This window comes from Ranitomeya variabilis, chromosome 3 (genome assembly GCF_051348905.1).
Source record: "Ranitomeya variabilis isolate aRanVar5 chromosome 3, aRanVar5.hap1, whole genome shotgun sequence".
Classification (NCBI taxonomy): Eukaryota; Metazoa; Chordata; class Amphibia; order Anura; family Dendrobatidae; genus Ranitomeya; species Ranitomeya variabilis.
In genome coordinates, this window is record NC_135234.1 from 733,059,212 (window position 1) to 733,084,579 (window position 25,368).

The 25,368-nt window shown below is 44.2% G+C and overlaps 1 protein-coding gene across 2 annotated transcripts in view; it reads left to right on the forward strand.

Annotated features, from left to right (window-relative positions):
- Nucleotides 1-24,710, forward strand: part of C3H11orf97 (chromosome 3 C11orf97 homolog) — a 151,798-nt gene extending 127,088 nt beyond the window's left edge. Inside the window, exons 6-7 of one of the 2 annotated variants that reach the window (XM_077299837.1) lie at nt 21,570-21,605; nt 24,450-24,710. In XM_077299837.1, coding sequence (XP_077155952.1) covers nt 21,570-21,605; nt 24,450-24,544 — 131 coding nt within the window. In that variant the 3' untranslated portion in view covers nt 24,545-24,710. The remainder of the gene's footprint in view (nt 1-21,569; nt 21,606-24,449) is intronic. The other variant, XM_077299838.1, reaches the window with a different exon arrangement.
- Nucleotides 24,711-25,368: the final 658 nt, after the last annotated feature.

Here is a 25,368-nt window from a genome sequence, read left to right on the forward strand (position 1 = left end):
GGATTAGCGGATTTGCGCTCCCGCAAACGCCGATCAATCTGAATGGCCAGCGTCATAGAATCATTCAGACTTGTAGGAATGGGAAAGCCCACCATCACATTCTTAATAGTTTCAGAAAGGCCATTTCTGAAATTTGCGGCCAGAGCACACTCATTCCACTGAGTAAGCACGGACCATTTCCGAAATTTTTGGCAATACACTTCGGCTTCATCCTGGCCCTGAGAAATAGCCAGCAAAGCCTTCTCTGCCTGAATTTCAAGATTGGGCTCCTCATAAAGCAATCCGAGCGCCAGAAAAAACGCATCAATATTCGCCAATGCCGGATCTCCTGGCGCCAATGAGAAAGCCCAATCCTGAGGGTCGCCCCGCAAGAAGGAGATAACAATTTTAACTTGCTGAGCTGAGTCTCCAGACGAACGAGGTCTCAAAGATAGAAACAATTTACAATTATTCCTAAAATTCCTAAATTTAAATCGATCTCCAGAGAACAGCTCAGGAATAGGAATCTTAGGCTCTGACATAGGACTGCCAATAACAAAATCCTGAATGCTCTGCACACGAGCAGCAAGCTGATCCACACCAGTAATCAGAGTTTGCACATTCAAGTCTGCAGCAGAGTTTCAAGCCATTCAGAGGTAAAGGGGAAGGAAGAAAAAAAAAAGAAAAAACTCAGAACTTCTTTCTTTCTTTTAATCCCACTTCTGCAATGCATTAACTATTCAGTGGCCTGGCATACTGTTGTGATCCTAATGGCAGAGGATCTCAGGGTCTTCAGCAAAGTCTGCAAACATAAAAACTAGCTCTTAGGGAGGTGGTAACTGAGCTGACCACATACCTGATCCTAGCCCACAAATAATAGCAGCCGGGGAACGTGCCTACGTTGGTTCTAGACGTCTCGCGCCAGCCGGAGATCTAACTAACCCTTTCAGAGAAAATACAGACCTCACTTGCCTCCAGAGAAATACCCCAAAGTAGATACAGGCCCCCAACAAATAATAACGGTGAGGTAAGAGGAAAGGACAAACGTAAGTATGAACTAGATTCAGCAAAGAGAGGCCCACTAAATAATAGCAGAAATATAGAAAGCGGACTTATGTGGTCAGCGAAAAACCCTACTAAAATATCCAGGCTGAATATCCAAGAACCCCCGTACCGACTAACGGTATGGGGGGAGAATATCAGCCCCCTAAGAGCTTCCAGCAAAATCAGGAATCACATTATGAACAAGCTGGACAAAAAACAGAATAATACAAATAAACAAAAAACAAGAAAGCAGGACTTAGCTTATGTTGCAAAAATCAGGACCAGACAACAAGAGCAACCAGACAAGGACTGATTACATGGATGCCAGGCAATGGACTAAGACTCCAGGAAGTTTAAATAGAAACACCCAGAGTCTTAACGAACAGGTGACTACCAAGCTGAGGAAAGAGAATCCAAGAGCCATACCGCGAGTGACCACAAGAGGGAGCCCAAAAGTATAGTTCATAACAGCCAGGCACTGGACTAAGAATCCAGGAAGTTTAAATAGGAACACCCAGGGTCTAACGAACCAGGTGACTACAAACCTGGGGAAAGAATATCCAAGTGCCATACCGCTAGTGACCACAAGAGGGAGACAAAAAGTATAGTTCACAACAGTACCCCACCTTTAAGGAGGGGTCACCGAACCCTCACTACGACCACCAGGGCGATCAGGATGGGCAGCGTGAAAGGCACGAACCAAATCGGCCGCATGAACATCAGAAGCGACCACCCAGGAATTATCCTCCTGACCATAGCCCTTCCATTTGACCAGATACTGAAGCCTCCGTCTAGAGAGACGAGAATCTAAGATCTTCTCCACCACGTACTCCAACTCGCCCTTAACCAAGACCGGAGCAGGAGGGTCAACAGCAGGAACCACAGGCACAATGTACCGCCGCAACAAAGACCTATGGAACACATTGTGAATGGCAAACGACACAGGAAGATCCAAACGAAAAGACACCGGATTAAGGACCTCCAAAATTCTATAAGGACCAATAAAGTGAGGCTTAAACTTAGGAGAGGAAACCTTCAGAGGGACATACCGAGAAGACAACCAAACCAAATCCCCAACACGAAGTCGGGGACCCACACCGCGGCGGCGGTTGGCAAAACGCTGAGCCTTCTCCTGTGACAACTTCAAGTTGTCCACCACATGATTCCAAGTCCGCTGCAACCTATCAACCACGGAATCCACCCCAGGACAGTCAGAAGGCTCAACATGACCCGTGGAGAAACGAGGATGAAAACCAGAGTTGCAGAAAAATGGCGAAACCAAAGTAGCGGAACTAGCCCGATTATTGAGGGCAAACTCAGCCAATGGCAAGAAGGTCACCCAATCATCCTGATCCGCAGAAACAAAACATCTCAAATAAGCCTCCAGCGTCTGATTAGTTCGCTCCGTTTGGCCATTAGTCTGAGGATGAAAGGCAGACGAGAACGACAGATCAATGCCCATCCTAGCACAAAAGGATCGCCAGAATCTGGACACAAACTGGGATCCTCTGTCAGACACGATATTCTCAGGAATGCCGTGCAAACGAACCACATTCTGAAAAAACAAAGGAACCAGATCGGAAGAGGAAGGCAACTTAGGCAAGGGCACCAAATGGACCATCTTGGAAAACCGATCACACACCATCCAGATAACAGACATTCCCTGAGACACCGGAAGATCTGAAATGAAATCCATGTTAATGTGTGTCCAAGGCCTCTTCGGTACGGGCAAGGGCAAAAGCAACCCACTGGCACGAGAACAGCAAGGCTTAGCCCGAGCACAAGTCCCACAGGACTGCACAAAAGAACGCACATCCCGTGACAAGGAAGGCCACCAAAAGGACCTAGCCACCAAATCTCTGGTATCAAAATTCCCAGGATGCCCTGCCAACACCGAGGAATGAACCTCGGAAATAACTCTGCTGGTCCATTTATCAGGAACAAACAGTCTGTCAGGTGGACAAGGGTCAGGTCTACCAGCCTGAAATCTCTACAACACACGTCGCAAATCAGGAGAAATGGCCGACAAGATTACTCCCTCTTTAAGAATACCAGCCGGCTCTGAGACTCCAGGAGAGTCAGGCACAAAGCTCCTAGAGAGAGCATCAGCCTTCACATTTTTCGAACCAGGCAGGTATGAGACCACAAAGTCAAAACGGGAGAAAAACAATGACCAACGAGCCTGTCTAGGATTCAGGCGTTTAGCAGACTCGAGATACATCAGATTTTTGTGATCAGTCAAGACCACCACACGATGCTTAGCACCCTCGAGCCAATGACGCCACTCCTCAAATGCCCACTTCATGGCCAACAACTCCCGATTACCAACATCATAGTTCCGCTCAGCAGGCGAAAACTTCCTGGAAAAGAAAGCACATGGTCTCATTACAGAGCAACCAGAGCCTTTCTGTGACAAAACAGCCCCTACGCCGATCTCAGAAGCATCCACTTCAACCTGAAAGGGAAGTGAGACATCAGGCTGGCACAAAACAGGCGCCGAAGTAAACCGACGCTTCAGCTCCCGGAAGGCCTCCACGGCCGCAGGAGCCCAATTAGCAACATCAGAACCTTTCTTGGTCATATCCGTCAGAGGTTTAACAACGCTAGAAAAGTTAGCAATAAAACGACGGTAGAAATTAGCAAAACCCAAAAACTTCTGAAGACTCTTAACAGACGTGGGTTGAGTCCAATCATGAATAGCTCGGACCTTGACTGGGTCCATCTCCACAGCAGAAGGGGAAAAAATAAAACCCAAAAAGGAAACCTTCTGCACTCCAAAGAGACACTTTGAGCCCTTCACAAACAAAGTATTATCGCGCAAAACCTGAAACACCATCCTTGTTGTGAATTTGCTTTTTGCTCCCTCTAGTGGTTACTAGTTTTTTGACTCTGGTTTTTCTGTCATTCCTTTTATCCGCACCTGGGTCGTTACTTAGGGGTGTTGCTATATAAGCTCCCTGGACCTTCAGTTCAATGCCTGGCAACGTAGTTATCAGAGCTAGTCTGCTGTGCTCTTGTCTACTGATCCTGGTTCCAGTTATATCAGCTAAGTCTGCCTTTTGCTTTTTGCTATTTGTTTTGGTTTTGTATTTTTGTCCAGCTTGTTCCAAATCCATATCCTGACCTTTGCTGGAAGCTCTAGGGGGGCTGGTGTTCTCCCCCCGGACCGTTAGACGGTTCGGGGGTTCTTGAATTTCCAGTGTGGATTTTAATAGGGTTTTTGTTGACCATATAAGTTACCTTTCTTTATTCTGCTATCAGTAAGCGGGCCTCTCTGTGCTAAACCTGGTTCATTTCTGTGTTTGTCATTTCCTCTTACCTCACCGTCATTATTTGTGGGGGGCTTCTATCCAGCTTTGGGGTCCCCTTCTCTGGAGGCAAGAAAGGTCTTTGTTTTCCTCTACTAGGGGTAGCTAGATTCTCCGGCTGGCGCGTGTCATCTAGAATCAACGTAGGAATGATCCCCGGCTACTTCTAGTGTTGGCGTTAGGAGTAGATATATGGTCAACCCAGTTACCACTGCCCTATGAGCTGGATTTTTGTATTCTGCAGATTTCCACGTTCCTCTGAGACCCTCGCCATTGGGGTCATAACAGTTTGCCAGGACAGTATTAAATGTTTAATGCATTGCAGAAGAGGGATTATAAGAAAGAAGATTCTGAGTTTTTTTTTTTTTTTTCTTCTTCCCCTTTACCTCAGAGTGGCTATGCTTGCTGCAGACATGAATGTCCAGACCTTGATTACAAGTGTGGACCAGCTGGCTACTCGTGTGCAGGGCATACAAGACTATGTTATCAGAAATCCTAGGTCAGAACCTAAAATACCGATTCCTGAACTGTTTTCCGGAGACAGGTTTAAGTTTAGGAATTTCGTGAATAATTGTAAATTGTTTTTGTCCCTGAGACCCTGTTCATCTGGAGATTCTGCTCAGCAAGTAAAAATTGTTATTTCGTTCTTACGGGGCGACCCTCAGGATTGGGCTTTTTCGCTGGCGCCAGGAGATCCGGCATTGGCTGATCTTGATGCGTTTTTTCTGGCGCTCGGTTTACTTTATGAGGAACCCAATCTTGAGATTCAGGCAGAAAAGGCCTTGCTGGCTATGTCTCAGGGGCAGGACGAGGCTGAAGTGTATTGCCAAAAATTTCGGAAATGGTCCGTGCTGACACATTGGAACGAGTGTGCACTGGCCGCTAATTTTAGAAATGGCCTTTCTGAAGCCATTAAGAATGTTATGGTGGGTTTTCCCATTCCCACAGGTCTGAATGATACTATGGCACTGGCTATTCAAATTGACCGGCGGTTGCGGGAGCGCAAAACCGCAAATTCCCTCATGGTGTTGTCTGAACAGACACCTAATTCGGTGCAATGTGATAGAAAAACCGCAAATTCCCTCATGGTGTTGTCTGAACAGACACCTGATTTAATGCAATGTGATAGAATCCTGACTAGAAATGAGCGGAAAATTCATAGATGCCGGAATGGCTTGTGCTACTACTGTGGTGATTCTACACATGTTATCTCAGCATGCTCTAAACGTATAGCTAAGGTTGTTAGTCCTGTCACCGTTGGTAATTTGCAACCTAAATTTATTCTGTCTGTAACTTTGATTTGCTCACTGTCATCTTATCCTGTCATGGCGTTTGTAGATTCAGGTGCTGCCCTGAGTTTTATGGATCTCTCATTTGCTAAGCGCTGTGGTTTTACTCTTGAACCATTAGAAAATCCTATTCCTCTTAGGGGTATTGATGCTACACCATTGGCAGCAAATAAACCGCAGTATTGGACACAGGTTACCATGTGCATGACTCCTGAACACCGCGAGGTGATACGTTTCCTGGTTTTACATAAAATGCATGATTTGGTTGTTTTAGGGCTGCCATGGTTACAGACCCATAATCCAGTCCTGGACTGGAAGGCTATGTCAGTCTCAAGTTGGGGCTGTCGTGGTATTCATGGGGATTCCCTGCCTGTGTCTATTGCTTCTTCTACGCCTTCGGAAGTTCCGGAGTATTTGTCTGATTATCAGGATGTCTTCAGTGAGTCTGAGTCCAGTGCACTGCCTCCTCATAGGGACTGTGACTGTGCTATAGATTTGATCCCAGGCAGTAAATTTCCTAAGGGAAGACTGTTTAATCTGTCGGTACCTGAACATACCGCTATGCGTTCATATATCAAGGAGTCTCTGGAGAAAGGACATATTCGTCCGTCTTCTTCCCCTCTTGGTGCGGGATTCTTTTTTGTGGCAAAAAAGGACGGATCTTTGAGACCTTGTATTGATTATCGACTTTTAAATAAGATCACTGTCAAATTTCAGTATCCTTTACCGCTGTTGTCTGACTTGTTTGCCCGGATTAAGGGTGCCAAGTGGTTCACCAAGATAGACCTTCGTGGTGCGTACAACCTTGTGCGCATTAAGCAAGGTGATGAATGGAAAACCGCATTCAATACGCCCGAAGGTCATTTTGAGTACTTGGTGATGCCTTTTGGGCTCTCCAATGCGCCTTCAGTTTTTCAGTCCTTTATGCATGACATTTTCCGGAAGTATCTGGATAAATTTTTGATTGTTTATCTGGATGATATTTTGTTTTTTTCTGACAATTGGGATTCGCATGTGGAGCAGGTCAGGTTGGTCTTTAAAATTTTGCGTGAAAATTCTTTGTTTGTCAAGGGCTCAAAGTGTCTCTTTGGTGTGCAGAAGGTTCCCTTTTTGGGGTTCATTTTTTCCCCTTCTGCTGTGGAGATGGACCCAGTCAAGGTCCGAGCTATTCTTGATTGGACTCAGCCCTCGTCAGTTAAGAGTCTTCAGAAGTTCTTGGGCTTCGCTAACTTCTACCGTCGTTTTATCGCTAATTTTTCTAGCATTGTGAAACCTTTGACGGATATGACCAAGAAGGGCTCCGATGTAGCTAACTGGGCTCCTGCTGCCGTGGAGGCTTTCCAGGAGTTGAAACGCCGGTTTACTTCGGCGCCTGTTTTGTGCCAGCCTGACGTCTCACTTCCCTTTCAGGTTGAGGTGGATGCTTCGGAGATTGGGGCAGGGGCCGTTTTGTCGCAGAGAGGCCCTGGTTGCTCTGTTATGAAACCTTGTGCCTTTTTCTCTAGGAAGTTTTCGCCTGCCGAGCGAAATTATGATGTGGGCAATCGGGAGTTGTTGGCCATGAAATGGGCATTTGAGGAGTGGCGTCATTGGCTCGAGGGTGCTAAGCATCGTGTGGTGGTCTTGACTGATCACAAAAATCTGATGTATCTCGAGTCTGCTAAACGCCTTAATCCGAGACAGGCCCGCTGGTCATTGTTTTTCTCCCGCTTTGATTTTGTTGTCTCGTATTTACCAGGTTCAAAGAATGTGAAGGCCGATGCTCTTTCTAGGAGCTTTGTGCCTGATGCTCCTGGAGTCGCTGATCCTGTTGGTATTCTTAAAGATGGAGTTATCTTGTCAGCTATTTCTCCGGATCTGCGACGTGTGTTGCAGAGATTTCAGGCTGATAGGCCTGAGTCTTGTCCACCTGACAGACTGTTTGTCCCGGATAAGTGGACCAGCAGAGTCATTTCCGAGGTTCATTCCTCGGTGTTGGCAGGTCACCCGGGAATTTTTGGCACCAGAGATCTGGTGGCCAGGTCCTTTTGGTGGCCTTCCTTGTCAAGGGATGTGCGGTCATTTGTGCAGTCCTGTGGGACTTGTGCTCGAGCTAAGCCTTGCTGTTCTCGTGCCAGCGGTTTGCTCTTGCCCTTGCCTGTCCCGAAGAGACCTTGGACACATATCTCCATGGATTTCATTTCTGATCTTCCGCTATCTCAGGGCATGTCTGTTATCTGGGTGATATGTGATCGCTTCTCCAAGATGGTCCATTTGGTTCCTTTGCCTAAGCTGCCTTCCTCTTCCGATCTGGTTCCTGTGTTTTTCCAGAACGTGGTTCGTTTGCACGGCATCCCTGAGAATATTGTGTCAGACAGAGGATCCCAGTTCGTTTCCAGGTTCTGGCGATCCTTTTGTAGTAGGATGGGCATTGATTTGTCGTTTTCGTCTGCTTTCCATCCTCAGACTAATGGACAGACGGAGCGAACCAATCAGACTTTGGAGGCTTATTTGAGGTGTTTTGTCTCTGCTGATCAGGACGATTGGGTGACATTCTTGCCGTTGGCTGAGTTTGCCCTTAATAATCGGGCTAGTTCCGCCACCTTGGTTTCGCCTTTTTTCTGCAACTCTGGTTTCCATCCTCGCTTTTCTTCGGGTCATGTGGAGCCTTCTGACTGTCCTGGGGTGGATTCTGTGGTGGATAGGTTGCAGCAGATCTGGAATCATGTGGTGGACAACTTGAAGTTGTCACAGGAGAAGGCTCAGCGCTTTGCCAACCGCCGCCGCGGTGTGGGTCCCCGACTACGCGTTGGGGATTTGGTATGGCTTTCTTCCCGCTTTGTTCCTATGAAGGTCTCCTCTCCCAAATTTAAACCTCGTTTTATTGGGCCTTACAAGATATTGGAAATCCTTAATCCTGTATCTTTTCGTCTGGATCTTCCTGTGTCGTTTGCTATTCACAATGTATTTCATAGGTCCTTGTTGCGGCGGTACATTGTGCCTGTAGTTCCTTCTGCTGAGCCTCCTGCTCCGGTGTTGGTTGAGGGCGAGTTGGAGTACGTGGTGGAGAAGATCTTGGATTCTCGCCTCTCCAGGCGGAGGCTTCAGTACCTGGTCAAGTGGAAGGGCTATGGTCAGGAGGATAATTCCTGGGTGGTCGCCTCTGATGTTCATGCGGCCGATTTAGTTCGTGCCTTTCATGCCGCTCATCCTGATCGCCCTGGTGGTCGTGGTGAGGGTTCGGTGACCCCTCACTAAGGGGGGGGTACTGTTGTGAATTTGCTTTTTGCTCCCTCTAGTGGTTACTAGTTTTTTGACTCTGGTTTTTCTGTCATTCCTTTTATCCGCACCTGGGTCGTTACTTAGGGGTGTTGCTATATAAGCTCCCTGGACCTTCAGTTCAATGCCTGGCAACGTAGTTATCAGAGCTAGTCTGCTGTGCTCTTGTCTACTGATCCTGGTTCCAGTTATATCAGCTAAGTCTGCCTTTTGCTTTTTGCTATTTGTTTTGGTTTTGTATTTTTGTCCAGCTTGTTCCAAATCTATATCCTGACCTTTGCTGGAAGCTCTAGGGGGGCTGGTGTTCTCCCCCCGGACCGTTAGACGGTTCGGGGGTTCTTGAATTTCCAGTGTGGATTTTAATAGGGTTTTTGTTGACCATATAAGTTACCTTTCTTTATTCTGCTATCAGTAAGCGGGCCTCTCTGTGCTAAACCTGGTTCATTTCTGTGTTTGTCATTTCCTCTTACCTCACCGTCATTATTTGTGGGGGGCTTCTATCCAGCTTTGGGGTCCCCTTCTCTGGAGGCAAGAAAGGTCTTTGTTTTCCTCTACTAGGGGTAGCTAGATTCTCCGGCTGGCGCGTGTCATCTAGAATCAACGTAGGAATGATCCCCGGCTACTTCTAGTGTTGGCGTTAGGAGTAGATATATGGTCAACCCAGTTACCACTGCCCTATGAGCTGGATTTTTGTATTCTGCAGATTTCCACGTTCCTCTGAGACCCTCGCCATTGGGGTCATAACACATCCTGACCTGCTTTACATGAGAATCCCAATCATCAGAAAAAAACAAAATGTCATCCAGATAAACAATCACAAATTTATCTAGATACTTCCGGAAGATGTCATGCATAAAGGACTGAAACACTGAAGGAGCATTAGAGAGCCCAAAAGGCATCACCAAGTACTCAAAATGACCTTCGGGCATATTAAATGCAGTTTTCCATTCATCTCCCTGCTTAATGCGCACAAGGTTGTACGCACCACGAAGATCTATCTTGGTGAACCACTTGGCACCCTTAATCCGGGCAAACAAGTCCGACAATAGTGGCAAAGAATATTGAAATTTAACCGTGATTTTATTCAGAAGCCGATAGTCTATACAAGGTCTCAAAGATCCGTCTTTCTTGGCCACAAAAAAGAATCCCGCACCAAGAGGGGAAGAGGATGGACGAATATGTCCTTTCTCCAAAGACTCCTTTATATAAGAACGCATCGCGGCATGCTCAGGTACCGACAGATTAAATAATCGTCCCTTAGGAAACTTACTACCAGGAATCAAATCTATAGCGCAGTCACAGTCCCTATGAGGAGGAAGAGCACTGGACCTGGACTCACTGAATACATCCTGATAGTCCAACAAATACTCAGGAACTTCTGAAGGAGTGGAGGAAGCAATAGACACTGACGGAGAATCGCAATGAATACCCTGACAACCCCAACTTGACACAGACATAGCCCTCCAATCCAAAACTGGATTATGGGCCTGTAACCATGGCAGACCCAAAACGACCAAATCATGCATTTTATGCAGAACAAGAAAACGAATCACCTCCCGATGTTCAGGAGTCATGCACATGGTCACTTGTGTCCAATACTGCGGTTTATTCTCCGCCAATGGCGTAGCATCAATCCCTCTAAGAGGAATAGGATTTTCTAAAGGCTCCAGGACAAAACCACAGCGCTTGGCAAACGACAAGTCCATAAGACTCAGGGCAGCACCTGAATCCATAAACGCCATAACAGGGTAGGAAGACAATGAGCAAATTAAAGTCACAGACAAAATAAATTTAGGCTGCAAGTTACCAATGGCGACAGGACTAACAAACTTTGTTAGGCGTTTAGAGCATGCTGATATAACATGTGTAGAATCACCACAGTAAAAACACAACCCATTCTGACGTCTATGATTTTGCCGTTCAGTTCTAGTCTGAATTCTATTACATTGCATTAAGTCAGGTGTCTGTTCAGACAACACCGCCAGAGGATTAGCGGATTTGCGCTCCCGCAAACGCCGATCAATTTGAATGGCCAGCGTCATAGAATCATTCAGACTTGTAGGAATGGGGAAGCCCACCATCACATTCTTAATGGTTTCAGAAAGGCCATTTCTGAAATTTGCGGCCAGAGCACACTCATTCCACTGAGTAAGCACGGACCATTTCCGAAATTTTTGGCAATACACTTCAGCTTCATCCTGGCCCTGAGAGATAGCCAGCAAAGCCTTCTCTGCCTGAATTTCAAGATTGGGCTCCTCATAAAGCAATCCGAGCGCCAGAAAAAACGCATCAATATTTGCCAATGCCGGATCTCCTGGCGCCACTGAGAAAGCCCAATCCTGAGGGTCGCCCCGCAAGAAGGAGATAACAATTTTAACTTGCTGAGCTGAGTCTCCAGACGAACGAGGTCTCAAAGATAGAAACAATTTACAATTATTCCTAAAATTCCTAAATTTAAATCGATCTCCAGAGAACAGCTCAGGAATAGGTATCTTCGGCTCTGACATAGGACTGCTAATAACAAAATCCTGAATGCCCTGCACACGTGCCGCAAGCTGATCCACACTAGTAATCAGAGTCTGAACATTCATGTCTGCAGCAGAGCTTCAAGCCACTCAGAGGTAAAGGGGAGGAAGAAAAAAAACAAAACTCAGAACTTCTTTTCTTTTAATCCCACTTCTGCAATGCATTAACTATTCACTCGGCCTGGCATTCTGTTATGATCCCAATGGTAGAGGATCTCAGGGTTTTCAGCAAAGTCTGCAAACATAAAAAACCAGCTCATAGGGAGGTGGTAACTGAGCTGACCGCATACCTGATCCTAGCCCACAACTAATAGCAGCCGTGGAACATACCTACGTTGGTTCTAGACGTCTCGCGCCAGCCGGAGAACTAACTAACCCTTTCAGAGAAAATCAGACCTCACTTGCCTCAAGAGAAAGGTACCCCAAAGTAGATACAGGCCCCCAACAAATAATAACGGTGAGGTAAGAAGAAAGGACAAACATAAGTATGAACTAGATTCAGCAAAGAGAGGCCCACTATATAATAGCAGAAATATAGAAAGCGGACTTATGCGGTCAGCGAAAAACCCTACAAAAATATCCACGCTGAATATCCAAGAACCCCCGCACCGACTAACGGTGTGGGGGGAGAATATCAGCCCCCTAAGAGCTTCCAGCAAAAACAGGAATCACATTATGAACAAGCTGGACAAAAAACTGAACAATACAAATGAACAAAAATAAGAAAGCAGGACTTAGCTTATCTTGCAAAAATCAGGACCAGTAGACAGGAGCAACCAGACAAGGACTGATTACATTGATGCCAGGCACTGGACTAAGAATCCAGGAAGTTTAAATAGGAACACCCAGGGTCTAACGAACCAGGTGACTACAAACCTGGGGAAAGAATATCCAAGTGCCATACCGCTAGTGACCACAAGAGGGAGCCAAAAAGTATAGTTCACAACAGCTCCCCCTCCGAGTCCTGGCTGGGAGACAGAGATCACGGAGCTGATCTTGTAAATACACATACAGCACAGCCGGATGTAGTCCGGCTGCGGGGGCCCCCCAGGAGCGCATCAGTGTAGTACCGTCCGTGTCTGTACTGTAGTGTTACTACCTTAAATGGGCCCCCCTGTCTCGCCAGGGCCCCGGCACTTGCCCGGGTATGCCGGGTGCTGACGCCGGCCCTGCCGGTACCTAGTACCCCACAAGCCCAGGCGGGCGACTCACATACACCGCACAATGCCCCAAAATGTCATCATCTCTGCTGTATTTACAGGGGTCCATCTGGCATATGATGATTTGGGATTTTGGGTGAAAAATTGATGGGCATACAAATTTGTCTGGGCTACCATAATATTTGTATTTTTCTCCATGAAAAAGAATTTGAAAAAGTCAATTTCGGTGTGGCCTGTAACATTAAATTGGATTCCTGAGCTGCCGATGAAATCCGGAATAATAGGCTGAGAAATTTTTTGGGGGGTGAAGTCCACATGGGATCGATTGCTGTGGGGGTTGCCTGGGTCCTAGAGCGTCTTCCTGGGGGTCCTTCCTCACTAGATGAGGAGGAATAGAGGAATGTGGGATCTTCTTCTCTGCCTTAATCCATGTCTGAGGCAAGGAAAGCGTATGCCTCCTCTGGTGAATAGCGTCTTTTTGAAGAATGGTCCATTTTTATCTTATTCTTCAAAACACTGGGGATGTGTGTGTAAGTGGTGCTTTTACACTTGTATGGTGTGGGGCTTGTGTAAAGGATACTATTTATTATAAAATTAGAGCGAAAAAGGAAACATTTACCAGAAACACTTAAAGATAAGAAAAAAATGAAAAGAAAAATCAGTAGAAAATCGGGCGTCATTAACACTGTGATGTCCTCTACTCTGATTCGGTACCTGGTACCTCCCCATCTATGAAGCTACTCTGTACTAACTAATTTTTTTTTTCTAGAAGAAAATCGGACATCATTAACATTGTGATATCCACTAATCTACATTAATATGCTACCTCTCTACCTGTAAAGCTACACTGTACTGACCACTATTTTTTTTGTAAAAAAAAAATTGGACTTCATTTACACTACTCTAGCTAGCTAAAAAAAGAAAAGCACAGTGTCTGATCAGCAGCGACACTGAGCAGAGCGCTGCGGCCACGGGATGACCACGAATACTCAGCACATGACGCTGTGCAAAATAAAAAAAGTACACCAAAAATATATTTGGGAGTGGGGATACTGGAGGCAGATGGGGGGAGCTAGAACAGGGATTGGTAAACTGCTACTGTGATCACAGAGTAGTCACACTGCAGCAACCGGCACACAGCACATACCGCAGACCCCCGGGATGATGTTCAGGGATGGCCTGCTGTCAGAGATGCATGACACTAAGCAGTGGTAGCACACGCTGATTAGTGTCTCTGCTGGATGCAGGCTGTATAGTTGCATCATGCAACAATGCAGCCTGCCATCTAGATGTAGTAGAGCTAGACCATCACGGGACAAATGGATTGTTATCTTCTCAGCGCACAGGTGGGGAATATGGTTGTGTATTATTTTAATTCTCTTACAGGGGACATTGGCTTCACTAGAATGGGCAATGATGTGTGTATGGTTTAATTAAGATTGATTAAAGGAATCTCTGTCATTATTTTGATTAAAGGACATTATTCTGTGTGTGTTTTTATACAATATGACTATAAGGTTAGTAATGGGAATGTTTTCTAGATTCCTCTCCATTAGTAACCCGTGGGCTTGATGTCACCGGGCAATATAAAGGTGACATCAACCCATCAAATATGAACCTCACTTGTCACCACCACAGGGCAAGTGGGAAGAGCTGGGCAAAATGCCAGAATTGGTGTATCTAATAGATGCGCCTTTTCTGGGGCAGCTGTGGGCTGCTATTTTTAGGTTGGGGGGGCCAATATTCATGGCCTCTTACATGCCTGGGAACACCAGCCCCCAGCTGTCTCCATTAGCTTGGCTGGTCGTCAAAAATGGGGGGACCCCACACCATATTTTAAAAATATTTACTTAAATAATTAAAAAATATGACGTGGGGCCCCTCTTTTCTTGATGACCAGCCTTGCTGAAGCTGACAGATGGGGTTTGCAGCTGTTAGTTTTGCCTGGCTGGTTATCAAAAATACAGGAGAACCCCTTGTCATTTTTTAACCCCTTCGCAATATGTGCCGTACTAGTACTGCGCTGCCGGCACTGCATTTGTGCCAGCAGCAGTACTAGAACGGCGCACCGATCACCGTGGTCTTACGCTGAGCGCCGCGGTGATCGGGTGCGGGTGTCAGCTGTATATGACAGCTGACACCCTGCAGCAATGCCCACGATCGGCGCTAGCGCCGATTGCGGGCATTTAACCCCTCTGATGCCGCTGTCAGTAGTGACAGCGGCATAGAGGGGGATCGCGCAGGGACGGGGGCTCCCTGCGCTCTCCCACCGGAGCAACGCGATGAGATTGCGTTGCTCCGGTGATCGAGAAGGAGTCCCCGGATCCAAGATGGCCGCGGGACTCCTTCCGGGTCATGAAATGACCTGGCTAGCCGGCGCCTGCTGAGAGCTGCTGAGAGCAGGCGCCGGAAAGCCACCTAAACTTGCCTGTCAGATCGTTGATCTGACAGAGTGCTAAGCACACTGTCAGATCAACGATCTGATCTAATACAGTGATGTCCCACCCTGGGACAATAGTAGAAAGTAAAAAAAATAAAAAATAGAATGTATAAAAAAAAAAATAATAATCCCCAAATAAAGGAAAAAAAAACCATTTCCCAGTAAATCCATTTATTTATGTAAATTAAAAAAAACAATAAAAGTACACATATTTGGTATCGCCGCGTCCATAACGACCCGCTCTATAAAACTATCCCACTAGTTAACCCCTTCAGTGAACACCGCAAAAAAAATAAATAAATAACAAGGCAAAAAACAACGCTTTATTATCATACAGGCGAACAAAAAGTGGAATAACACGCGATCAAAAAGACGGATATAAATAACCATGGTACCACTGAAAACGTCATCTTGTCCCGCAAAAAAAAAAGCTGCCATACAGCATCATCAGCAGAAAAATAAAAAAGTTATAGCTTTCAGAATAAAGCGATGCAAAAACAATTATTTTTTTTATATAAAATAGTTTTATTGTGTAAAAGCACCAAAACATAAAAAAATTATATAAATGAGGTATCGCTGTAATCGTACTGACCTGAAGAATAAAGCTGCTTTATCAATTTTACCACACATGGAACGCTATAAACGCCCCCCCTAAAAGAATTTCAGAAATTGCTGGTTTTTGTTCATTCCGCCTCCCAAAAATCGGAATAAAAGCGATCAAAAAATGTCATGTGCCCGAAAATGGTACCAATAAAAACGTCAACTCGTCCCACAAAAAACAAGATCTCACATGACTCTGTGGGCAAAAATATGGATAAATTATAGCTCTCAAAATGTGGTGATGCAAAAACTATTTTTTCCAATAAAAAGCATCTTTTAGTTTGTGACGGCTGCCAATCATAAAAATCCGCAAAAAAAACGCTATAAAAGTAAATCAAACCCCCCTTCATCACCCCCTTAGTTAGGGAAAAATAATAAAATTTAAAAAAATGTATTTATTTCCATTTTCCCATTAGGGTTAGGGTTAGGGCTAGGGTTAGGGCTAGGGTTAGGGTTGGGGTTAGGGCTAGGGTTAGGGTTGGGGTTAGGGTTGGGGTTAGGGCTAGGGTTGGGGTTAGGGCTAGGGTTAGGGCTGGAGTTAGGGTTGGGGTTAGGGTTTCAGATAGAATTGGGGGGTTTCCACTGTTTAGGCAATCAGGGGCTCTCCAAACGTGACATGGCGTCCGATCTCAATTCCAGCCAATTCTGCTTTGAACAAGTAAAACAGTGCTCCTTCCCTTCCGAGCTCTGCCGTGCGCCCAAACAGTGGTTCCCCCCATATACGGGGTATCAGCGTACTCAGCACAAATTGGACAACAACTTTTGTGGTCCAATTTCTCCTGTTACCCTTGGGAAAATAAAAATGTGGGGGCTAAAATATCATTTTCGTGGAAAAATATATATTTTTTATTTTCACGGCTCTGCGTTATAAACTGTAGTGAAACACTTGTTGGTTCAAAGTTCTCACAACACATCTAGATAAGTTCCTTGGGGGGTCTAGTTTCCAATATGCGGTCACTTGTGGGGGGTTTCTACTGTTTAGGTACATCAGGGACTCTGCAAATGCAACATGACGCCTGCAGACCAATCCATCTAAGTCTGCATTTCAAATGGCGCTCCTTCCCTTCCGAGCTCTGCCGTGCGCCCAAACAGTGGTTTCCCCCCATGTATGGGGTATCAGCGTACCCCGGACAAATTGGACAATAATTTTTGTGGTCCCATTTCTCCTGTTACCCTTGGAAAAAAAAAATTGCGGGCTAAAACATCATTTTGTGGAAAGAAAAAATGATTTTTTAATTTTCACGGCGCTACATTCTAAACTTTAGTGAAACAATTGGGGGTTAAAAGTGCTCACCACACATCTAGATAAGTTCCTTAGGGGGTCTTCTTTCCAAAATGGGGTCACTTGAGGGGGATTTTTACTGTTTAGGCACGTCAGGGGCTCTCCAATCGCGACATGGGTTCCGATCTCAATTCCAGCAAATCTTGCATTGAAAAGTCAAATGGCGCTCCTTCCCTTCCGAGCTCTGCCATGTGCCCAAACATTGGTTTACCCTAACATGTGGGGTATCAGCGTTCTCAGGACAAATTGTACAACGACTTTTGTGGTCCAATTTCTCCTGTTACCCTTGGTAACATAAAACAAATTGGATCTGAAGTAAAAATTTTGTGAAAAAAAAGTTAAATGTTCAATTTTTTAAAAACATTCCAAAAATTCCTGTGAAGCACCTGAAGGGTTAATAAAAAATTTTAATGTGGTTTTGAGTACCTTGAGGGGGGCAGTTTTTAGAATGGTGTCACTTTTGGGTATTTTCTGTCATATAGACCCCTCAAAGTCACTTCAAGTGTGAGGTGGTCCGTAAAAAAAATGGTTTTGCAAATTTTGTTGCAAAAATGAGATATTGCTGGTCAACTTTTAACCCTTATAACAAAAAAAATTAATGTTTCCAAAATTGTGCTGATGTAAAGCAGACATGTGGGAAATGTTGTTTATTAACTATATTATGTGATATAACTCTCTAATTTAAGGGCATAAAAACGAAAAATTTGAAAATTGCTAAATTTTCATAATTTTCGACAAATTTCTGTTTTTTTTCACAAATAAATGCAAGTCATATCGAAGAAGTTTTACTACTATCATAAGGTACAATATGTCACGAGAAAACATTGTCAGAATCACTAGGATCCGTTGAAGCGTTTCAGAGTTATGACCTCATAAAGTGACAGTGGTCAGAATTGTAAAAATTGGCCCTGTCACTTAGGTGAAAACAGGCTTCGGGGTGAAGGGGTTAATTATTTATTTATTTATAGTGCTGCCAGCAGCTGATGAATACTCCCATCGGCTGCCACTTGCTCTCGCTGTTATCAGTTGAACACAACTCTTAGGCCATGTGCACACGTTCAGTATTTTTCGCGTTTTTTCGCTATAAAAACGTGATAAAAACGCGAAAAAAATGCTAACATATGCCTCCCATTTTCAGTGTATTCCGCATTTTTCGTGCAAATGTAGCCTTTTTTTCCGCGAAAAAATCGCATTGTGGAAAAAAAAGCAACATGTTCATTAAAATGCGGAATTGCAGGGGATTCCGCACACCTAGGAGTGCATTGATCTGCTTACTTCCCGCACGGGGCTGTGCACACCATGCGGGAAGTAAGCAGATTATGTGCGGTTGGTACCCAGGGTGGAGGAGAGGAGACTCTCCTCCACGGACTGGGCACCATATAATTGGTCAAAAAAAAGAATTAAAATAAAAAATAGTCCTATACTCACCTTCGATGTCTTCCCGCCTCTCCGCTGCATGCTGCCGCTTCGATTTCTATAGCTGGTGTGCGGTGAAGGACCTGCGATGACGTCGTGGTCTTGTGATTGGTCGAGACCGGTCATGTGACCGCTCAGGTGACCGCGATGTCATGGAAGGTCCTGAACCACACCGACATCTATAGGAACGGACGCCTGCAGGTGAGTCTAACCATTTTATTTTTTTTTATTATTATTTTTAAACATTCTATAGTAAAAAGATGGTCACACTTGTCAAACGCTATGTTTGACAAGTGTGACCAACCTGTCAGTCAGTTTTCCAAGCGATGCTACAGATCGCTTGGAAAACTTTAGCATTCTGCAAGCTAATTACGCTTGCAGAATGCTAAAAAAACGCGAAAAAAACGCAAAAAAATGCGGATTTCTTGCAGAAAATTTCCGGTTTTGTTCAGGAAATTTCTGCAAGAAATCCGGACGTGTGCACATACCCTTAACATTGTTTTCTGCTAGTGCTGATCACATGATGAGAGCTGTCTTCACTTCAGCACCCGGAGCCGGGAAACAGCACGAACAGTGCCGCTGATTTCCAGGCACCAGTACCTATCACCCTGATGACATAGGGATGTTTATCTGTGTGTCATCAGTGTGCATGTTTGTGGGATGTTTTGCAGCCCATACTGCTACCGGAAACACTGATGTCTGAAAGACCCATTAGTGAACTCTGTCATTCACTGAAATTTGACCGACTTTTGACGATTTTTAGTAAAAATGCTCGGGAATCCAAATACGAATCCGTATGAGCTACATTCGTGCCGAATTTGAGATTGGCGAACATTTCAAGTTTGCTCATCTCTAATCCCCAACTCTAAAACTTGGCCCATCCGTGCATCTTTTATTAACAGAAGTCTGTAGGTCCTGTTCTCTTCTCAGGTTTTCTCTGATCTCAGACCAGATAAGCTTTAACTTGTATAAGGCTGGGTTCACATTACGTTATATGCAGTCCGTTAGACGCTGAAAAAGAAACAAAGTGTGGGTGATACCCAACATTACAGACAAACAGGGAGGTCTTAGTAGACTCCTGATACTGATTATTTATGGCAAACTGGCAAAATTGATGGCAAAATTTTTCTCGGCAGATGAGAATTTTTGTGAAAAGTGGGCACACGGACTTGGTGGAGTCCGAAACTGTGTCCTCTGTGACAACACTGCTCCAGCTCCAATCTCTGAGGCATCTATTTTGCCGGCCTACAATGATTTCTGCAACCATTTTTCCAAATGTTCCAAACAGTTTGAAAGGGGATTCATCTTTCATTACCCCAGTCCTCTGCAGTCCAATCCCTGCACTTCCTGCATTTTTTTAAAAGTAAAATTAAAGTTTAAAAATAAGAAATGCTTATAAACTTCTGTAACCAGAGAAACATACGACTAAAACATCTAAAAACACTAAATTTGTTTGAGTCTCAAAATTTTTCGCCATGAATGTACTTACATGTTGGATGTGTGACTCATAATCTGGTGAAAAGAACAAAATGTCATCAAGATAGACGACCACATAGAAACCACTTATATCTCGGAATCAGTCATTAACAAAACTTTGAAATACAACTATGGCATTAGTTAGGGCAGAACAAGATACTCTTAGTGACCCTTATCTGTACTGTCTTCCACTTATCCCCTTTCCTGATATGGATCGGGTTAAAGCGACATTATTTTGGTCAACTATCCGGCTCCCAACAGCAGAGATGAGGGATCAATGGCAAAGAAATTTTACTAAGTTCCTGGTAGTTATGAAATGGTATGTGCCAATTTATGCAAGGCAAGGAAAACTCCAGCAGAGCTTTTCTGAAGCATCTTTGTTGGCATTTTCCCATCATTTTTGCTGCTCCTTTGCAGTTTTCTTTTTTTTAATTTACCCGTATTTTCCGGCATATAAGACGACTGGGCGTATAAGACGACCCCCCAACTTTTCCAGTTAAAATATAAAATCTTCTTAAAAGTCGGGGGTCTTCTTATACGCCGTATGTCGTCTTATAGGGCCGGTGACTAATGTGCCTTTTGGGGGGGGAGTGGTCCTGATGACGAAGAGGGGGCATCTCACAGGAAAGTGTGAGTGGAGTATCCCCCATTACCTCATTGTAGCTGCAGTGTGGGGTGCTGGGGAGCGGCGGCGGCCACTGCCCCACAGCACAGCACCTATGCGGCACAAAGAGGAGCAGCAGCTGCCGCCTCTCCCCAGCACAGAGACCCCATGCTGCAGCTACAATGAGGTAAGGGGGAATACTCCACTCACACTTTCCTGTGAGACGCCCCCTCTTCGTCATCGGGACCACTCCCCCCACCCACCATATACACATTGGAGTCTGCACTCGGCGTACAAGACGGCACCCGGCGTATAAGACGACCCCCGACTTTTAAGAAGATTTTCAGGGGTTAAAAAGTAGTCTTATACGCCAGAAAATACAGTATTTAATCTTCAAATAACCAATCAGAAGCCACTAAAAATGAATAATGTTTAATTTATATCAGCTTCCTAGGTTTCAAAGCCTGAAATTGTTAAAAGAAGTGACAAAAGATAGAACATATGCACAACAAATTGGTTAAACATTGCTGTGCATTATTTTAATTATTTTGTAGCATTTTCTAGCGCTTTTTCAGGAGGGTTGCTTGTTTCTGCCAGAAAATGACATTGTCCACATACGCATAGACCACAATTTTTTTCTTTTTACCAGCAAAAAAACTAATTGGTGAAATGAAAGTTTTGATGAACCATTTTTGCAGACTGTCTGCTGTATAATCTTTCATGACTTGACATTGTAGACTTGAGAGGTAACGGCCAGGATTCAGCAATATCAGCGATTTTCTAGCTGATGGTGTCAGATTCTCCCGATTCAGGAAGTGGTATATGCCTCTTCATTAAACTGGAGCATCTTGAGAAATCTTACTGGAGTAAGATTTACGGTGTAAGGACTGCTATAACGCATCATGAATTACACAAGTTGGGATATCACACCTCCCAACGTGCCCCTGTCCCGCCCCAGCTCTATTCTTTTTGTTGAAGTTGAGAAATTGTTGTAAAATCTCTAAAAGTTATGCAATTTATGCTAGATTTCTGTCAAAAATTATTTGATGATTTGGGGTTTATATATTTGATCCTTATTGAGACTGTAGTAGGGTACTAGATCCATAGAACAGTCATAAACACTGTATGAAGGTAATATTTCAGGATCAGACACCCAAAAAACTTCAGCAAAATTTCGCAATTTTTCAGGTAAACCACCGGCTAAAGTTTCAGACAAATTCACAGGTAAGGAAATACATTTCTTGTTACACTCAAGTCTCCTGTGAAAAATATCTCCCTAATGCCAGTCAATATTCGGGTTATGTTTGTGTAACACTGAGGTACACACCAGACCACTGCCTTACACAGGTTTTCAAAAACTAAAAAACTAAATGGATGCAAGGACTATACTGCACCGAACCCTGGGTAAGAGGTGTAGGATAAGTAGCAGTGAATTTAAGAGAAAAACATAAGTTTAGCAAGTGTAAGTCAAGCACTTTAGCCACTTCGGCAACAACATAATTAGCTGCAAAACCGAAATCAATAAAGGCTTTAAGCCACACAGATTTTTCTACATACGACAAATAAACAGGGAGGAATAGATTTGCAGAATCATTGGGAAATACCTGTGCGTCTATTTGGGCATCCCTGGACCCTCCTCGACACTAGCGCTTCTCAGGAAGCCATTTTCTTGGGTCGGCACACATCTGATGGCCAGATGGCACAGTAGCACAATAGTTATATTGATCTGGCTTTAGTAGCTTTATCCCTTGTTGCTGATTGGTCGTAATCACTCCAATCTGCATGGACTCCTCAGTAAGTGTAATATTCACATGAGTCTTAGGTGAAGGTGCAGATTCATTGGTGTGTTCCTGTCTGCATTCATGTCACCACCTATCAAGACAGATTGAAAAGGACGAGTCAAAGGAATCCAGAGGAGGGAACTGTACTAACATGTTCTTGATTTCTTCAGAAAGTGCAGTGTGAAAGTGATGCTGAAGGGCACAGTCATTCCATTGAGAGTCTATGGCCCAATGCCAAAACTTACAGTACTCCATAGTACCCAAAAAAATGGATTACAGCAAACATACTACACGTGGACTACCCCTAAGGGATATATACCCACATATCCTGTAATAAATGTATACTACACGTGTAGATATGGACCACAAATCGGGCCAAACTGCAGACATAGATGCACAAAAACCACAAGAAATTGCAGTCAAAAGGACCCATAAAAGTATTAAAGTTTATTAAATAACCATTAAAACGATTCGTGGCCCCCCGCTCCCGCACCTTTTAGGTATGTTCTATGTGGCTATATGCCGCGTTTGTTATTGATACTTTTTTCTACTATTGTATGATACATTGTTAGAGCAGCATTGCTATTATTGTGAGGCGGGGGTGCGTGGGTCACTTGAGTCCGCATTGTATGTCGGTGTTCCTTGGTGGACACATTTCATTTCCCCCTGTGACATTTATCTAGTGTTTGTACTGTTTTAATGGTTATTTAATAAACTTTAATACTTTTATGGGTCCTTTTGACTGCAATTTCTTGTGGTTTTAGTACTCCATAGTAGTATATTCCCTTTGGCGTAGGGATGCTAAATTACTTTCAGATAATGCTAGATGTTTAAGGTCACCATACAGGAGGCCAAAAGTTTCAAAGAGCAAGTTGACTGTGGACAGTTCAAGAGCATCAGTAAGTGGGAAAAAGGCCCAAACCTGGGGGTCATGTTGTATGAAAAATATAATGAGTGACACATGCTGGCTCCAGGAACCAGAATATTTGAGCAGTTTCACTATGCTAAATCTGCACTGTAAGGTCCTAAACCAATGGGGTCAGGGCCAGCATTTGATCAACAAGCTGGAATTCGATCCATTTAGTTTTGGGTCCTGGTATAGTGTCACAGGGGCTCTATGTGTTGGAGCTTGGTAGCTCTTAATAGGGCTTTCTGAGACAGGTCAGCAGATCTGGTGGTGCTTTACTCTTCACTCTATAACACCTTCAGAGGGATCTGGACTTATGTGGACCTATAACTTACACAGGTGCCCTTGGCTTGGGTTCACAAAGTGACTGCTAGCCAATGGAGCAGGTTGGCAGGAGATGGTCAGAAAGCAGTATAAATACAAGGAGGTCAGGAACATGAACAGAATAGTCAGACAGAAGAATATTCGTAACAAGGACCAAGGACACAAACAGGAATCAACAAGCAGAGCAGTGGCATAAAAACACATGTAAACCAGAGTAATAGAGGATAAAATAGTGTGTTCCCTGCCCAATGACCACAGAAGGGAATTAATTACCCCCGACCATCACCCTGCCCGAATGGTACAAGTCCCGGAATATCAATCTTACTGCTGCACTGATGCCCGTAAGAAAGGCGAATGCCGTCTAGCAGCAGGACCAAAAACAGAGGGAAAGAGCACAGACGTGAACGCAACAGCATGAAAATTACACCTGAAGTACATTGGGGGCATGTCACTGTGCTCAGAGTACATCAACACGCCCCAAGGCTTTTTGTGGGTGGCTTCAAAGCTTGATTTACCATTGATAGCACATCTGATTACTACAAGACAGGTATCTTTTGTTTTGTAATGTTATACTAGGACCCAATAGTTTCAGTAGTTAGTCAAAAAATGCTGCGACAATTCCCTTTAAGGGTATCTGTATTTCTAGCACTACTTGGTGCACCTCTGATGATGTTCCCTCTGGCACTGTTGCACGGTCTGGTGGCATCGCTGATATAGTATATGTATATATAGTATTGCATTCTCCAGTTATGAGTTATTTCGAAAATTAGGCATTATGTCAAGCAATAAAAGTAAATATTCTGTATATATTGGCCAATCTGTTCATAGACACATACTTTTTTAACACTCACCCATTAACCAAACCTGTCTGATAGATAAGAGGCAAACTGCAACATCTGCCGCAAAATTCTGTCTCCTGATCTCACTTGTCAGCAGCTTTGTACTGATCCCAAGCACTAACCTGGGAGACTGTGAGATATAAGAAGTATAATTAGACGAAGAGTACAACCAATCCCAAGGTAGTAACCAGATATTGTGTTTTCACCCTTCGAACAGATGGTGCTTCCAGTAAGAAATGGCTTCCAAAATCGCTGACATCCAAGCCAAAGCCCTATCTCAGCAGGGACGCGGAAGACGTGCCTCCTCCGTAGTGTATTTTTGTTCATTTTATGATGCCTACCTTATGTTCTTTTGCTACCAGATGCTTTTTGTTAGATTGTTAACACCTTTTATGATGCTACTTTTGAATATTTACAGTGCATTTGAATGTGATGCAAAAAATATCACTTAATAAAGGAATTGTGTATAGTTCCAAGACTTCTGGGTTGAAATCAACATTTTTCAGAGCAACCAGCTTTATATTACAAAAAAAAACACACAAGGTGTACCTTACACATGGACTATGTGATTTATAGGAGCCGTAATGGCATATATGACAATTCTTCCAAAGCGTTTAGAGGATTTCTTGTTTGGGGAGGTATTAGATGTGTTGGGGAAAATAGGTGCGGGGTGTGGCTCCCACAGATTTGCAGAATGCCAGATATATAAAGTAAGAAAATATGGATAACGGGATCATCGCTGCACATTCCCTGACCCCCACCTACCATTAGTACTGGTGTTTTTGCCTAGAGCCCTTGATGAAGCTATTTCAGGCAAAACAAATCAGGAACGGGGAGCAATTGACCAGAGAGTTTTAATTGATATGCTGTTTTATAGAAATCGTTTTGCAAGTATGATATTACTGGAAGATGTCAATCTTCATATTGGAACCTTAGTTTTGTCCCTTTGCAATTTTGTAGTCCAGCCTTAACCTTTGAAGAGCCAGTGGGACAGGGCAAAGTGGCAAATCGGAACATTCTGGAGGAGAGCCGCATTTGGACTGAAGACAAGTGGACTACTATAACAGACTGAGATTGATGAGATAAGGAGAGGGGGACATAGGTTAGGGATAAACACAGCGCCAGCATCACAGTGT